We start from the raw sequence: 18332 nt of genomic DNA, 5'->3' as shown, positions 1-18332 counted from the left end.
ACCATGGGGCCCACCTTGATGTATGTATTCTACATCCATGCCATCCATCTCTTTTGCCAAATCATTTTAAGGCATAAGCCCAAAAATCTCAGTTGGACCATATCATAGGAAACAGTGGCAGTTGACCATTAAAAACTTATTGTGGGGGCACAAAAGTTTTGGATCAATCTGATATTTGTTTTATCCCTTCATCCAGGTTTGTCTGACCTTACCAAGGATGGCAAATAAACATTATGGAAACATTACAGTGGGCCCTACGAAGTTTTTAATGGTGGGCCATTCAATCACCACTGTTTCCTATAGTATGGTTCACCTGAGATTTAGATCTGCTTCATTTTTGGGCTTATGCCCTAAAATGATCCCGCAAAACGGACAACATGGATGTAGAATACATTCATCAAGGTGGGTCCCACGGTAAGGGCCGTCTTGGGTGAGATTGACATAGTTGATGACAATAGCTCAATGCAAATAGGCTCATGGGCAAGAGCGCTTGAGGCGCACTTTACAAATGTGGAGAAATGGTAGAAAAATCAATGAAGGAAACATGGCAATGATCATGGTTTTAAGACCTGGACAAGTCCCAAGCCACTCGCCTGAGTGAACCAAAACTTGGTCTGACCTGATCCTGTTTGAAACCATGACTCACCAGGACGAGTCACCCCCAACTCAGACAAGTCACAGATGGAGACGAACAGGTGGAGACAAATGCTAAGTGTGCTTGCTGGCCTAAGATTCGTGGGGTAGCTTCCGGGTGCTGCTGGTTCAAGATCCAGACCATTCATCAAGCAAGGAGCACTATCAGAACACACTGTGGCCACAAGGCTGGTCCACTCACTCGGTGGCCCACACATATACGTCAAATATAGATTTTGTCAGTTCTCACAGGCAAGCCTGTCTCGTGCGCCTGAGCATTTTCACAATACAGCCCAACTGATGAATGGCCCAGATCTCGCAACATGTACTACCACCATGTTGACACATCCGCCACGAAACCACATTGCATCTCATGCAAGCTAGTACACCTATCACCTCTTCATGGAAGGATTTGCCTCCTACCTTTCCACCCTCCTTTAGTTATAGATTAGGCAGTACAAAATACTTCATAACCAGAATTTTCAAACCACCCTCAAATTCCCACAGCACATCTTCAAGTTTCAAGCCACCATCTATCTACATGTTATTCTTCAGTCTAGAAAAACCCAAAAGCTAAAACCATCAAAAGGCAGCCCCTGTGCACTCTATTCAAAGCCAAGACGTACCTTAGGTCTTGGATTTACAGATTGGAGTGTGCGACTTGCGAGGCGTCCCGGACGTGGACTCGGTGCCATGAAGTATTGAGTATACCTCTCAGATTCCATATGACATCTACATTCTCAGGCTGGACATTCGCTGCTGTATCAACCTGCCCACCAGTAGGACAGAGATAAGATATGTTTTGCATCACTTATTAGGAAAATCGGAACTTGTAATACAGACCAGGAGTTCTAGGATCCTCAACCTGCAGATCTGCACTGTATACTCAGGTGTTTTGGTTTGCACAAGCAAGTCCCATGGTTCAGTGATCATACCATTGGTCTGTTAGGACCCACTATGGATGGAGAATGCTCGAAAGATCTCCTCCATATGACAACCATAACCTTTCAATTAGTGGCTAGAAATGAACAGCTGAGAAGAGAACCTAGCAGTCCAAATTCAACCGGAAAAAAAAAGCCCCAGGATTGATGGTTAGGATCTTCCAACCTGAGAGATTTGGGGGCGATGGCCCACCCAGTTGGCCCCATCAGACCAGTGGTCGGAATAACCAGACCATGACCTGAATTTTACAAACAGAACCCAAGGATACTGTTGCAGGTAGAAACCATCGATTACCAGTGTATGCACAGAACTCAGACGATTTTCTGCATCTATGGCTTATTATAAATGAGGTCTCACATGCAACTAGTTAATTGATGAAGTTATCAACTGGTGCATACTTTGCAATGTGCCGTGTGCATCACATTGCAAAAATCAGGCCGATCCACTCTTGAGGTTGGTCACCACTCACCAGTGTACTTTGTATCATAGCAACAGCTGTCCATCATTTTCTATGGTGTACCCCACATGATGATTGATTGGCTTGATTTTGCATCATGTGTTCTCAAAAAGAAAAAAGTGCTCTTCATGAACAGGGCAAATTTTTGGATGGCTTGTATGTTTTACACACATGACATGTTGTGACTTTATCAACTAGTGGATGATAACTTAATCATCCAACCAATTGCATGTGAGACCACCTCAGTATAAATTTGAATAGCAAGAACAAGGATCACCACTTTCAGACTTTTGATACACCAATAAGAAAAACAATTTTCAAATCATAAATAAGAGTATAAAGTTCACATCCCAGCCTGTTTCTACATGTAATATTGGCTTCATTGCAAGGGTGCTTCTATAAAATCTAAAACAAAGTTTCATCTGTTTTTGAAATTTTTGGATCCGACAGCAGAAATAGCAACTGCCAGATCAAAACAGATGCCAAAATAGCAGACCTACCCCAAATCTTTGTAGAAAACTCTAAAGTCTAATCTAGAGCACATGAGACATTTTCAAGAAACGCGTGGTGAAGATAAATCATCACTGTCGTCAGATTGAAAAACACAGCAATGGCAGAGGTCCAAATCTACATTGATGACTCTAAAGTCTAAACTAACTTGTTGTCAGCTGAGATGATCGGGAGAAACGTGCAAAGAAGACATGGGTCCAAGAACAGTGGATCCTATGGGCTACCAGTGGGCCCACTTATGGTAAACATGTATTGAAGGGCTTAGGTTTTTAGACCAGGGTTTTTAATTGGTGTATCGGGTATTGTATTGCTCACACAAATACAGCCCCATATCACCCCTGTATCAGGTTGTTTTGGACAAATATGGGCCAATACAGCCTTATCGTTCATGGGTGATAACAGTTTCGGAAGATACTTTTAACATTGGTCTAGACAATTCATTTTTTTAAATAGCATTTTTGTAGTCATTGTGGGTTTTAAAAAGGTCATAATCGGACCTGTTCTTTTTTTTATTTTTTATTTTTTTTTAAGGTTGTCTAACAGTGAACTATGTGCTATAATATTTCATTTTTTCATTTTTTCTTTTTTTACAGAATCAAGGGCTGAGATTGAATAGAGATTAGTGGTTGATATTAAGCCTAGACTCAAGTCACGGGTTTTCTTTACCTGCATGCATGTATGCACCAATATAGACACATGCAAGCACATGGTTTTGTAGATGCCATATGGTTCACATGGTTAGCAAATAAAAGTTCACACTATCTTCTAACAAGGGGAAATAACTCAAAAAAAAAGAAAAAAAAGAAAAAAAGAAAAGAAAAGAAAGGCAACTTATTTAATTTGTGGAGTGTGCAAAAATTCTATATTCTCTCTTCAGTTCTCCTCTATCTTCCTAAAAATCCCCACCATCCTACATGATCTCAATTTCCCTCCAGTTTCTTTTCTTTCTTTCTTTTTAAAATGTTAGCCCGTTTAGATTTTGAGATTTCAAAAATTAGATACTAGATGATCATGATATATAATCGGACTCTCTGTCTATAATGGAAAAGAAACAGTTGCATACCGCTTTGGCAATTATCTCAGCGTTTGGCAATATGTCAGCCTCAACCTTGAACAAAACCCATGCCCATTTGTCACTGCTTGTATCTTCTGGGACATAAGGAACACCGCTTTTCTGATATTTATAAGCTTCCATCCAAGTCTTGCCACCATCAACAGAAACATCCACCCTCTCTATGCCGCGGCCGCCTCCAGATACTGCATATCCACAAATGCTGATCTGCAGCAAACACAATAAAATGGAATTCTTTTTTTTGAGAGAGAGAACTGAAATTTATTAAAAAGCCGTACAAATGCGGGGAAAAAATACAGTGAAGCTACAAAAAGAACCAGGAAGATAAATTAGCATCATTTGTTGATTTAACAAAAGCAGCCCATTCCGAAATGGCAAAATTGACCAGACAAATAAATAGCCTCCTTGACAAAAGAGGATTTGTTCTGAAAACACCGACCATTCCGAAATTTCCAAATGAACAAAAGGATTCCCATCGCAACAAGTCTCCAAATTGCCTTCCGGGATTTACCCACTCTACTCCCATGCCAAGCCCATAGAAGCTGATCAACAGACTTTGGCAATCCCCAAAACATATTGAATAAATCAAGGAAGTGCTCCCAAATCAAAATAACAAAGAGATAATGAATAAAGAGATGATCAATCGACTCCGCATCCCTCATGCACATCAAGTGGATACTTGGCAAAACCAAATATTTTTGAAGATTGTCGATCGTTAAAACTCTCTTCCCTACCAACAAGCCACACAAAAGCAGCAGTACGCGAAGGCACTCTATAATTCCAATGATGAACAGGAAAGGAAGAAGGCGACGGCTTCTTAGAGATAGGCTTAATCTCACTGAAAAAATACTGGAACCATGAGCTTTCCAAACATCAAATCTTTCTCTTAAGGCGAAGGCATGGAGAGCTTAACATAATTGAGCAAGCTGAGGAACTCCTCGAATGCTTCATGCGAAAGATTCTGCCGACATGGAGGAGACCAAACTATAGAGCTTCCAGTAAGGGAAGAAGGCAACGACTGCTTAGAGATGAGGCTGTAAAACGATCTCACCGAAAAAATACTGGAGCTATGAGCTTTCCAAACATCGAATCTTTCTCTTAAGGCGTAGGCATGGAGAGCTTAATCGAGCAAGCTAAGGAACTCCTCGAATTCCTCATCCGAAAGATTCCCCCGACATGAAGGAGACCAAACTATAGAGCTGCCAGTAAGGGAATAGCAATGATCCACCATAACAAACCTATACGACGCAAGACTAGCCAATCTCGAAAAGATCTCCTACAACGGCTTGTCCCCATACCAAATATCAATCCAAAAGCAGACTCGGTTCCCCCTGCTGATAGAGAAATAAATTCATTCTCGAAACAAATGATTTGTTGACACTACTGCTTTCCAAACACTTGAACCACGATAGAGATGGGAAGATTTTATGCTCCAATCCCCCATTTGAGTATTGTACTTGGCAGAAAGGAGGTCTCCCCAAAGTTTGCCTGCTTCGAACCAAATCTCCAATGTCATTTCCCAAGGAGAGCGACATTCATAAGGCCCAAATCTTTCAAACCAGCTCCTTCCTTAAACGGCTTACAAACATCCTCTCACTTAATCAAATTGAATTTCCTCTTTTCCTCTGCCCCTTTCCACGAAAAATCTCCTCATTTTATCGAGACAATCCAACACTGATTTTGGGCACTTGAATAAAGACATAAAATAAATAGGCATGTTTGAGAAGGCTGCTTTAAGAAGAGTCAACCAGGCTCCCATAGAAAGATATCGGCGCTTCTTAGTTGATAGTTTTCTTTTGATTCTTTCAATGACTTTGTCCTGCAAGTGCTTCATCGGTTTTCCGACACAAAGAAGTAACCCAAGATAAGAGGGGAAGGTTCCTTGCTTGCACCAAAAGGTGTTTGCCAACTGCAAAAGATGTTCTCGATGAATATGGATGCCCATCATTTTGCTTTTAGTGACATTCATGTTTAGGCCCAAAACCGCTTCGAAGCAAAAATAAAAAATAAAAAAAACAAAAAAAAAACAAATTTTTTGAGGTTGTCAACGGACGTCATATCCGCATCACAGAAAAGAATCATATTGTCTGCATATTGTAGGTGAGTAACTTGCACTCTTGGCTGCACGAATTAAATCATTATCTTTAGCTTTATGAAGCATCATGTTGAAAGCTTCCCTAATGACAACAAATAGATGAGACGATAAAGGGACACCTTGCCTAATACCGAACGGAGAACCATTGATGAGAATTAAAAATGAAGGAGATTGAATGCATGCCTGAATCCAACCTCTCCATCTTAGGCCACAATCAAGCCTCTGAAGCATATAGTCCAAAATTTTCCAATCAACTAGTCGTAGACTTTTTCTATATTGAGTTTGCAAACTAACCCACTCTTCCCTTCCCTGTGCCATGAGTCAATACATTCGTGAGCTATGAGGACTATATCTAGAATTTGTCTACCTTCTATGAATGCGCCTTGATTTTCAGAGATGATCTTGGACAAGACACTCCTAAACCTCAAGGAAAGAGCTTTGGCTAAAATCTCATAAGCGCTTCTGGTAAGACTTATTGGCCTAAAGTCTTTCAAAGACTCTACCCTTCCATCTTGAGTTAGGGCAATGAAGGCAGCACCAAGATCTCTAGAAAGATGGCTTGATTTTCATAAATGATCTTGGACAAGACACCCCTAAACCTCAAGGAGAGAGCTTTGGCTAAAATCTTATACGCACTTCTGATAAGACTTATTGGCCTAAAGTCTTTCGAAGACTCTGCCCCTTCCATCTTGGGAATTAGGGCAATGAAGGTAGCACCAAGATCTCTAGAAAGACGGTTTCTAACAAAAAATAAAAAATAAAAATTCTAAAATTAAGTCCATCACATCTTTTCCCAATGTCGACCAAAACTTTTGAAAAAACATCATATGAGGAAATTGTCAGGATCGAGAACCTTATCACCGCACATCGAATCGACAGCGAGTTTAGTTTCTTCTTCGGTAAAAGGCTTCTCAAGAGAATCAGCCTCTTCTAATGAAAGCGACGGGAACTGAATATTATCAAGAGTTAGACTCCTCCAATCATCACAAGAAAGTAAAGCTTTACAATATCAGACAATAGAGTCACAAATTTTCTCTTTATCCTAAGTGCTCACATCATTCACCACCAGCTAGATCTGCAGGCAGCCCACTTCTGATTCTATTAGCCCGGGCCCGAGCACTCGCTATATTATAGAAAAAACGAGTGTTCTTGTCCCCTTGTTTCTACCACAAAGCTAGATTGCTGACGCCACTTAATTTGTTCTTCTTTGGAGAAGTTGTACTTAGACGACAAATCAAGCCTTTCAGCCCTTTCCTCTTCCAACAGGCAGCCAACTTCTTCTTTAAGATCAAGATCATGAATTCTAGCCAAAATTGATTTGAATTAAGCCTCCCTAGAACCCAAGAATTCTTTCTTCCAAATCTTGATTTGTTCTTTTAACAATCTGAGGTTCTGACCCAATATGAACCTTGCATAGCCTGCAACTGTAAAGGAAGACCACCATTCCGAAATCATGTTGTTGGACCCTTCTATTTTCCAAGCCAGCTCGAATCTGAAGGGTTTTGGGCTCCAATTGTCATTAACAATTGCTAAAAAAATTGGCCTATGGTTAGAGACCACTCTCGGCAAACCTTGTTGGTTGACATGGGGAAATTTTTTGATCCAATCATGTGAGATGAGGAATCTATAAAGCCTAGAAAGGATGGCATCTAACTAGTTATTAGACCAGGTAAATCTGACATCCCCAAGAGGAAGGTCAATTAATCATGAGAAGCAACCCAATTCGAAACTTTCTACATACTAATGGTTACCCTACCCTCAATGGAATTTTCAAAAGAGAAACGCACGATGTTAAAATCACCTCCAATGCACCACGAGATGTCCCACCACTGCCTTCCTGAGAAGAGCTCATCCCACAACTGGTCACGCAGAGAAGAAGAGCAAGGACCATATACTACTAAGAAAACCTTTAAAAAAAAGTCTAAAGTGCAACCTTGGAGAACAAAAAAGAAGAAGAAGAAGGAATCAGAGAAACTGCCCACCATTCTCCAGACATTCTTGTTTCCAAGTGACAAGAATTCCCATCCAGAGTTGCCCACTCAAAATTCTGAACACCCCAAATTGAATTTAACATACCTCTATCGAAGGATTGAAGCTTTGTCTCTTGCAAAGCAATAATGTCTACATTCAACTTCCTACATATCTTCTTAACTTGGCCCTCTCAATTTTACAACCCAACCCTCTAATATTCCATGAGAGAATTATCATTGGACACCTGCTCTTCCCATTCTTACCCTTTTGTTGCTGCTTGAGTTGCATGTTGAATCATAATTGATCGAACATTCCAGACTCAGTAACACTCCCAACCCCTGGGAGATTTTCTTACTTCTAATAGTTGTTCTTCATGAATCCTTTAAGCTCCCTTGCTCTTTACAAACTGAAGTAAATCATACACATCTTCCTTCCTGACGCCAAAAGACATACCCACCATTCCTCCAAATCTCTCGAGAATATCCTTAAAGCAACTAAGCTAGGCCTTAGAAAGATTGATGTTTCCGAGACTGTTGAAATGAGTAGATGATGCATGAGCTACCATCCTCGAATAAACCACGATGAAGTCATTTGAGCTTGTCGTGACACAGTGGAGTTACGACTATGGCATCCTCCAACAAACTTTTCAAAGGGGTCTTAGCTTCCATTGCTCAAGGCTCCTCATTAAGGTCTTGTAACATATTGTTGAGGATCAATTCATTATTGGTATCTATTTGCTCGGACTAGTGATTAATGCAGGAGCATTTTCACACTGGGCTCGAGTGGGGTTGCCTGTGGGATGCAGGGGCACACTCGCGGTGGGTGACCCATGTGATTTGGGACCCACGGGGAAGGTCTCGTGTTCGAGACTCCTCACCAGGGGTGATTAATTCGCATTTCACACCGGGCTCGAGTGGGATAGCCTGTGGGATGCGGGGATGCATTCGGGGTGGGCGGCCCATATGATTTGGAGCCCATGAAGGGGGTTCGGCCGAGGTCCTAAACCCATGAGATGTAGGGCCTAGGCTAAAAGATAAAGGGATTAATTCGTCATACTCTAACAGTTCGAGCTTTTAGAGCAAGTGGTTAATTGTCCTATATCAAATTAGTATCAGAGAGAGAGGTCTCGTGTTCGAGACTCCTCACCGGGGGTGATTAATGCAGGGGCATTTTCACACTGGGCTCGAGTGGGGTCCCCTGTGGGATGCAGGGGCAACTCACGGTGGGTGACCCATGTGATTTGGGGCCCACAGGGGAGGTCTCGTGTTCCATACTCCTCACCAGGGGTGATTAATGCGCATTTCACACCGGGCTCAAGTGGGGTAGCCTGTGGGATGTCGGGACGCACTCGGGGGGGGGGGGGGGGCGCATATGATTTGGGGTGCATGAAGGGGGTTCGGCCGACATCCTAAACCCATGAGATGTGGCGCCTAGGCTATGAGATAAAGGGATTAATTCGCCATACTCTAACAGTTCGAGCTTTTAGAGCAAGTGGTTAATTGTCCTGCATCAATGATCTTCTTCATACTCGAATTCATCATACTAGCTAGTGTTTGCTTCATCATTTTGTCTTGAGTCTGCCTTAGAGGTAAGACCCCTTTCTTTAAGAGGGAGAACATGAAGCTCTTGTCACAGACACAGAGAAAGATCGACATCCAGGGCCCTCAACGATTCGAAAAGAGGTGAAGGGGGAGATTTAAGTAATTTAGAAGGGCCCCACATGTGCACATTAGTCGCACGTATCGCGATGGAGGGAACATCCGCACAGGGGGAGGCGCACATGAGGGCGAGAGCATTATCTGGGCAATTTGTATTATAACGGTCAAAATTGGGACACGAGTTTGCCACGACATCGTCTTCTGTTGCCCTAGCAAAGAAATTCTTTAAAAGGTTAGGTTTGGATGAGCTCCGAACCACCTTTTTAGGTACCAAAGCAATTATGCCTCGTCACGCCTCCCGAACCTCATGATAAAGCTGTCCGAGCTCAACAGAACCTTCCGAACTTGCTTTCCAAGCCTCTTTAAAATGTTTCAAACCTTCCTTTGGCTGTTAGGTCAAACTAGAGCGCAAGCTCTTTTCTCCCATGGTGCACTGAACCTTATCATGTGAGATCTCATTCATTCGATTTCCACCTACCACCATCCCGCCAATGAGATCTTAACACAAAGCTTGCGTGCAATCTAGTGGAGGGGGAGCATGGGATGGCACCATCATCTGCATCCTGACAGAGATGGGTAGCCGCTAGAGAGCTTTCTATCTCCCTTCTCTCCAAACTTCCCCCTATCACTGCGGAACCCCACCAAAATGATTCTCGTTGGACCGTTAGCCTCAATTTCTCATCTCTAACTATCACTTTAACGGAGTCTGGGTCAGCAATGCTTCTCTTCTTCTTCACACGCAATCGAACTATGTCAAGATCTTCTCCCTCTTCCGTTGCAAGATCGATGGTGAGAAGCTCACTCAAACATAAGCCAATTGCCAAAAAAAACATCTTTGGACCAAAGCTCCATTAGGACTCCTTAGACTAAAAACCAAACCTCCTCCCTCCCAAAATGGGTTTTCTCCAACCATCTCGCAGGGTTTCTGATAGGTCCCTTGTGAGACGAAGAACCCATCAAAAGAGCTTTAAGAAGATCCTCTTCCGAGTTGAAATGAATCTAGACTTCATTGTCACTGATAGGTCTCACTGAGAAATTCAAGTCCGAGATACCACTCCTGTATCCAGCGCTAGACTTCGAAAAGGGTTGCGTCGAGGACAATTTCTACCGGAAGGGACCATTGCAGTGTAACGAGTGCATTATGGATGACTTTAGGTCTCACGTTGATAATTGGTCCTTCAGAAGAAACTTGGGTCCATACCCATTTTGTAATGGGAGTTTCTTCTTTCTCTGGCAAAGGTTCCTAAATTTTTGCCCCCACTGAAGTCGAAGCATAGCTAGAGCCTTCTATCAGCAGAGCTTGAGGGACTTCAAGATGCTTACCACCACCACTGCATCTCTAAATGAAGTATGCTTTCCTGCTTTAGCTGAGATATGCTGGTTATGCAGGTTAGTATTTTGCAAGAAACCCACCTCCTTTTGGCCCAAAGCTCCTTTGCGAAACATATTGCTTTCCCTCTCTTTGTTTTTCATCTGGGCCAAAACAAGCTCTTTGGAGTCAGAGTTTCTTGCCTCCGAGACTCTCTTCGTCCAGCAAGTTGGTCGCGCATTCGACCTCTCCTTCCAAGCTCATCCGAACAAAAGCAAAACCTCTTTAGTAAGAGGTCACACGATCCTGAGGGATACAGACGTCCAAACAATACCCATTTTCCAGAAAACTCTGGAGAATGATTGGGAGCCACTCATCCAGGAAGCCGACCACATACAGCGTAGGGTATTCCAGTAACTCAAAGGTCGGAGATCTTTTCTTCCCACGGAATGCCGATTTCTGGCAGACCTCTTGCCAGCCTCTCATCTTGCCCTCTTCTCTGTTTCCCTCTCCCCCTATGGCCGCATCCCCACCACCTCCTCGAACCATGCATTGTCCTTCCTTTTCCCCTGGATCGATTTACTTGTATCCCCTTTTCTCTCCACCCATGCATCTCTACTACTACAAGAAGCATATAAAATGGAATTCATTCATGTAGCATTTAAACAATATCATAAATAGGTCACTATTTACAACCGTCTTCAAATTTTGGTAATAAAAACATACATAATTATACTATTTTTGTATTACCAAACATACAAAAAGGGGTTATCTATCGAAAGGATGGGTGTAAAGGCCTGAACACATGAGCTTACCTTTCCTTGCTTTACAACCGACATATCCTCCAAGGAACAAATAGCACACTGGTACACCACCAAAAGTTGCAAAGTATTAGTTGGGTCAAGAAACAGGTTATTCTCAACAACAACAATGTATATCTCTAAAATCTGAAGTAACAAACAGGATTAAAGTCGTGTTCTAGACATGAATAAAGAGGAATTATATGATCAACAGCTCAATGGTATGTATAACATCATTGGCCCTGAGTTCCAAGAGTGGGGCCCACGGCTCGGTAAACCGGGCTGCTGATCTGGCAAGCCCCACCATGGATGGACCATGCCCCGAAAATATCCACGCTGAGAGAATCCTAGTCCCGAGATATAAGGCCTGAAAATAGACTAGATGATCTGGGAAAAGCACAGCAATGGCCCACATTCAACGGAACAAAGGCTACAGATTGGATGTCTAGGATCTTCCTATCTGGAAGATTTTCAAGACATAGTTCATCCACGATGGGGTCCCCGTCCATCAGATCAAAGGTCTGGATCCCGAGCCTTTGGCACCACTGTAATAACACAGGTACATAACCTTGAGCCAGGGATCATATAATTCCTCATGAAAGGAACATGAGAGATTAAAACTCCCATTGATCCAAAAATAAGATCAATTATTTAAAAGAGAAGACCAGTGGGAAATGGTGTCATACTCAGACAAATATAAGATCTGCGCCACTAATCTGCATCTCATAAAGTGTCTAACATTTCCGATAATTAAATAAAATATAAGATCTTCGATTGTAATGTTCTTTTCTTTTTTGTTTTCTTCTTTGTATTCTTTGGCTTCGGCCTTTTTCTAATAAAATGATCATCGTTTCAAATAAATAATAATAAATAAAATATCACTTGCTCCTTATCTTTCTAGTTGTTTCTTCAGGATGCTTTTGCATGGAAATAGAAATCAGTTTCATATGTCGTGTCATCTTTGAATCTATTAATTTTCAACAATCCTTACGCAAAGGTACTATACCATAGAAAACAAAAAGAAGCACACTTCTGAAAGAGGAACTGATATAAATATTTAAACCCATTGTTTTGATAAATACACCATTTTTTTTTACCTTGCACACTTTTAGCATTTCTCCAATACCCAGAGTAAGAATAAAAAAAAAATGTGTCAAAAACAATAGGGAGCATGTATCATTTTCCTTCTTCAAAGTGTCCAGAAGATACCTGAACAGGGAAATCCATTTGAGGCCTCCTGGTAGCCCAGTTGATATTTTCCCAATTAACTGAAGGTGGAAACATCTTGTAGTCCCTTTGCATAAAGAAGCCCTGTAGAGTAGTAGTATAAGATATCTTATACAAATGAGTAAAACTAAGGATGCAGTTGGTTGCGCCAATATCATGAAATTTCATGATATTTTGCACCAAATTAGATTAATCAATCATGAAATATTTTGCAACCAAACGCACCCAAAAGGAATAACATGCAAAGAGTTAAAACTTTATTTAAAAACAAGAAGAAGAAGAACCTGACCTGGCATTCTTCTGCAATTATGCTGATGGAATCCAACCATTTCACAGAGCGTGCACCAATAATACCAGGAACGACAACACGCAATGGATACCCATGGTCACGATTGATAACCTTGTAATAACAATATGATTAGCAACTTCAACTGGAATGATCACAAGAGGTATTTCCAGAATATAGAAAACCTCGCAAGAGTTAAGTACATATGGCACACATGTACAATGGTCTGAGCCGTTTATTTTGTGGGATTTACCACGGATGGGCCATGGGCCAAAACTTACATGGATTGGCCAATCCTAACCCTTCAGCTGGGGGATATTTTGAAAAGAATGAATGGTTGGTTCACTTTAAACATATATATGCGATGACTTCCTCAAAAGTCCTCCAAAACAATGATAAAGGTTGCCCAGTTCTTGTGATTTTCATTATAGCCCATCACACATTGACATGACACATGTAGACAAACTGATGCGGACACAGGTGCATTCAAGGTGTACCAACGAAGAAAGCGCCAACCACAAGTGCCGTCCTTGTGGATAGGCGAATATTGAGGAGCTGAAGACCTTTCACATGTGATTGGACATATAGAAGACCCCACTTAGGGAAGACACATGTGAAGGAAGATTGGAGAAAGAGGACCGAGCGCCCAAACTTTCCCATACTTATGTTATTTGCACGTTTTTTGACTTAGTTAGCGGTCTTTTAGTAATCTTATATCTTTATTTGCTTATCCTAGGGGTATTTTAGTAATTTTATGTCTTTATGTGCTTATTTAAGTGGGGTAAAGCCCTAAACACGAATTTCAACTATTGATGAATGAAAAGCAAACCCTTTGGTTGCCTCCTTCCTCTCTTCTCTCTAATGGTGCTTCTTCTCTCCCCTTGATTTTCTTCTTCTAATTTCTTCTTGTGCCCCTCCAACTTCCTCAAGGTAATAACTTTCTTTCTTCTATTTTTTTGTTTTGGCTAATTCCTCTTCGATCAAAATCTTGAGAACCGATCTAAACCCTAAATCCCCAAATTCTCAAATCCCTAATCCGAGAAACTTCTTGGTTCTTCGGACTAGTGATCTTCATTGATCGATTGGGTGTGACCATGCAAGATCGGGAGGTCTCATCCCTCGCCGGATCCAACCTAAGTAGTAATTGAATTCCATACTCCATGGTTGTAGTGATGGCCTGCTCCATTGCATGTTTCCTTTATGATTTTCTCGTTATGATGATTACTGTTAGAATTTTAGATCATTTATTCCTTTTATTTCCACTGTTTAATTATCTCCATGAGCATGCATCATAATTAGGGCTGTCCTGCGTCAAATTTGGTATCAAAGCCTAGGCTTGCATGGTTTTTGTCTAGATCGAGTTATCAAATTAGGGTTTTGATTTTTAGGTTTAACTTGGGAAAGTTTCAAGTTTAGAAAGTTTTCAATTTTCGAAACTTTCCAATTTTAGAAAGTTTCTAATCTGGAAAATTTTCAGATTTGAGTTGTTTTCTGTTTCAACTTAATTGTGTCAGTTCATAGTAGTTTTGCATTCATCGCATTCATCTTGAAAGTCATAACACCTAGTAGTCTAGTTAGGTAGAGTTTGGTTCAAGTCTTCATTGTATGCCCACGAGAAGAGGTAGAGGTTTCGGACTTCAACCTACCATGAATAACGAGCAGTTATCTGAGCAACTTGCTCAATTGATACAAAAGATAACCGCCCTAGAAGCGAGTCAAAGGCGTGAGTTTGCCCGCCTTGAGAACCAAATTACCACCACCATGACTAAGGTGGAGCAACTAGAGGCGTCCCAAAAGGAAAACCCCGCTGTAGGGGAAGATGCGCACTCCCAAGTGGAAGGAATCATTGAAGAACGTGCTGCCACACGTGGTGGTAGTGAGGATAGAGATCGTGGTAACGGTCGTGGTGTGGTGCAAGAGGCACGAACCACATGTGGTCATCAAGACCGTTATGATCCAGATGAGCGTGCGATGAAGAGTGTGAGAGTTGAGGCCCCGAGTTTTGATGGACGCTTGGATCCCAAGGCATTCCTTGACTGGGTTGCTGACATGGACCACTACTTTGAGTGGTATGGCATGTCAGAAAACCGTCAAATGCGGTTTGCTAAGATGAAGCTTGTGGGTCAAGCCAAGCTCTTCTGGACCAACACCGAGCGTAGGGTAGAGAGAGTTGGTAGAGCCCCTATCACACATTGGTATGAGATGAAAGAGAAGTTGAAGGAGAAGTACCTTCCTCTCTCATACCGTCAGAAGCTCCTTGACCAATGGCAATCCTTACGCCAAGGGTCAATGTCTGCCGCTGACTACATCGCTAAATTTGAAGAGTATGTGATGCGATGTGATATCCGAGAAGACCCTCTAGTAACGCTCTCGCGTTTTAAGACGGGCCTTTGTACGGATCTTCAGCGCGAGCTTATCACTCGGCCCTTAACGGACTTAGATGAAGCATATCAAGTCGTGCAGGAGTTAGAGCAGTATCTGAAGGCTCCCGTCGTTCGTCGTTTTGAGTCCCGAGACTCCAATACTAGATCTAGTTCCCAAGGAACTAGACCTAATATTGGTAATCAACCTAGGGCACAGGCGACCATTCCGCCTAGGCCTAGGGAGGACAAGGGCAAAGGGGTTCTTGGTGCCGGTCCTAGTAACATGAGCCAAGTGAGGTGCTATGAGTGTGGCAACCTTGGCCACATGTCTAATCAGTGTCCTATAAAGAGCCGTGGGAGAGCCTTAGTTATAGGCGAATCCCACGAGGGTGGAGATGACCAGGGTGATTATGAAGTTGAAGAGTATCACCCTGAAGGAGGACTTACTGATGAAGAAGTGGATGGAGAAGCAACGCTTGCAGTAGTCAGGCGTGTGTTAGCTCAGTCTAGAAGTAGTGCTGACTAGCGTCGAAGCACTATCTTCTACACTATTGCCAAGTGTGGTGAAAAGAATTGTAAGGTGATAGTGGACAGTGGAAGTTGTCAGAATGTGATTTCCACTAGTACCTTAGATCGCTTAAAACTGAAATCCACACCTCATCCAGACCCGTATAAAGTTTCTTGGGTTGACAAGACATCCCTACCTGTCACCCAGCAATGTCTAGTCCCCATCGAGTTTGGGTCATACAAAGAGTCCCTGTGGTGTGATGTTTTACCTATGGATGTGGGGCATGTTATCCTAGGTAGACCGTGGCTATTCGATAATGATGTCACGATCTTTGGCCGTTCGAATGCGTGTACTTTTATGTATAATGGTAAAAAGATCAAACTTAATCCCATGCCACCTGAGAATACACTAGGAAAGAAGAATGATGAGAAAGCAAGTGAGCCTAGAGAAATGGGGAAATCCAAACCTAAGTCTTTACATATAATCGTAAGAGAGTTTGAAAAAGAGGCTAAGGAGGATTCTATGGTGTATGCCCTTGTGGCTAGAGAAATTACACATGAGGTTCCATCAGAGTTGCCCTGTGAGGTGACCTCGGTCCTGAAGGAATACAGTGATGTATTTCCTGAAGACTTACCGAATGAGTTGCCACCTATGAGGGACATACAACATGCCATTGATCTTGTCCCAGGGTCTACTCTACCGAACCTTCCTCACCACAGGATGAACCCTGCAGCGCATGCAGAGTTGAAGAAGCAAGTTGATGAGCTTCTGCAAAAGGGTTTCATCCAAGAGAGTATGAGCCCGTGTGCCGTGCCTGCATTGTTGATGCCAAAGAAAGACGGCACGTGGCGCATGTGTGTGGATAGCCGTGCCATAAACAAAATTACTGTCAAGTATAGGTTCCCTATACCTAGACTTGATGATATGCTTGACATGTTGGCCAGGTCCACTATATTCTCTAAGATAGACCTCAAGAGTGGATATCACCAAATCCGTATACGCCCAGGAGATGAGTGGAAGACGGCGTTTAAGACGAAAGATGGGTTGTATGAGTGGTTGGTCATGCCCTTCGGCTTGACTAACGCACCCAATAACTTTCATGCGGGTGATGACACAAGCTTTGAGGCCGTTCATGGAAAAATTCCTAGTGGTGTACTTTGACGATATTCTTATTTATAGTACCACTAAGGAATCACACCTTGAACATTTAAAGAAGGTCTGTAGTGTCCTTAGGAAGGAAAAGTTGTACGCTAATCTTAAGAAATGTGCATTCATGTCTAACCAAGTTGTGTTCTTAGGATTTATAGTGTCATTTGAAGGGATGCGCGCAAACCCTGAAAAAATCAGGGCCATAGTTGAGTGGCCAGAACCAAGGAACATTCATGAGGTGCGAAGTTTTCACGGCCTAGCAACTTTTTATCGTCGGTTCATTAGGGGTTTTAGCACGATCATGGCTCCCATTACTGAGTGCATGAAAAAGGGAGAGTTCGTGTGGTCTAAAGCCGCCGTCAAGGCTTTTAAAGAAATTAAGGGCAAGATGGTGGAAGCTCCTGTCATGCGTCTACCTGACTTTTCTAAAGTCTTTGTAGTAGCGTGCGATGCGACTGGTGTCAATATAGGTGGAGTGTTGAGTCAAGAAGGACACCCAATGGCCTATTTCAGTGAAAAACTGAATGAGGCAAAACAAAAATACTCCACTTACGACAAAGAATTTTATGCGGTAGTGCAATCCCTGAAACATTGGCGACACTACCTCCTACCGCAAGAATTCGTTTTGTTTTCTAACCATGAGGCTTTGAGATATTTGCATTCTCAGAAGAAACTCAACCCAAGGCATGCCAAGTGGGTAGCGTTTCTTCAGGAATATTCGTTTGTTTTGAAACACAAGGCCGGGGTTGAAAACAAACCAGCGGATGCCCTTAGTAGGAGAGTGGCGTTGCTCAACTCTTTGAGTGTAGAGGTAGTCGGATTTGAGCAACTGAAAGATGAATACCCCATATGTCCTGATTTTGGGGGTACTTACACGTCGCTCTCTAGTGACCAGCATATTATGGGTGGATATGTTCTTAAAGATGGCTTTCTTTTCAAGGGAGACAGACTTTGTATTCCCCGTATGTCCCTTCGTGAATTCCTCATCTGGGAGCTTCATTCAGGAGGGATAGCTGGCCATTTTGGTCGTGATAAGACCATTGCCCTCGTGGAAGATCGTTTCTATTGGCCAAGCCTCAAGCGAGACGTAGCCAAAGTTTTAGGGCAGTGTCGAACATGTCAGCTGGCAAAGCAAAGAAAGCAAAATACTGGGTTGTACATGCCATTGCCAGTGCCACATGCTCCGTGGCAGGACATTAGTATGGACTTCGTGCTCGGGCTTCCCAAGACTATAAAAAAGCACGATTCCGTTTTTGTCGTTGTGGACCGTTTTTCTAAAATGGCGCATTTCCTCCCATGTTCGAAGACGTCAGATGCGTCTCATGTTGCTCGTCTTTTTTTTGATGGTGTGG

At 42.5% G+C, this 18332-nt stretch overlaps 1 protein-coding gene across 1 annotated transcript in view; it reads right to left on the bottom strand.

The window, feature by feature from the left end:
* Nucleotides 1-1096: 1096 nt before the first annotated feature.
* The window catches only part of LOC131239513 (sulfite oxidase), a 31571-nt gene continuing 14335 nt past the window's right edge, over nt 1097-18332 (bottom strand). Inside the window, exons 8-12 of the mRNA XM_058237249.1 lie at nt 12964-13074; nt 12657-12758; nt 11463-11510; nt 3606-3821; nt 1097-1402 (exon numbers count right to left, since the gene is read on the bottom strand). Of these exons, the coding sequence (XP_058093232.1) occupies nt 1274-1402; nt 3606-3821; nt 11463-11510; nt 12657-12758; nt 12964-13074 (606 nt within the window). The 3' untranslated portion in view covers nt 1097-1273. The remainder of the gene's footprint in view (nt 1403-3605; nt 3822-11462; nt 11511-12656; nt 12759-12963; nt 13075-18332) is intronic.

The sequence above is a fragment of the Magnolia sinica genome, chromosome 3 (assembly GCF_029962835.1).
Source record: "Magnolia sinica isolate HGM2019 chromosome 3, MsV1, whole genome shotgun sequence".
Lineage (NCBI taxonomy): Eukaryota > Viridiplantae > Streptophyta > Magnoliopsida > Magnoliales > Magnoliaceae > Magnolia > Magnolia sinica.
The sequence above is the reverse complement of the archived record's forward strand: the minus strand, read 5'-3'. Positions and strand labels throughout refer to the sequence as shown.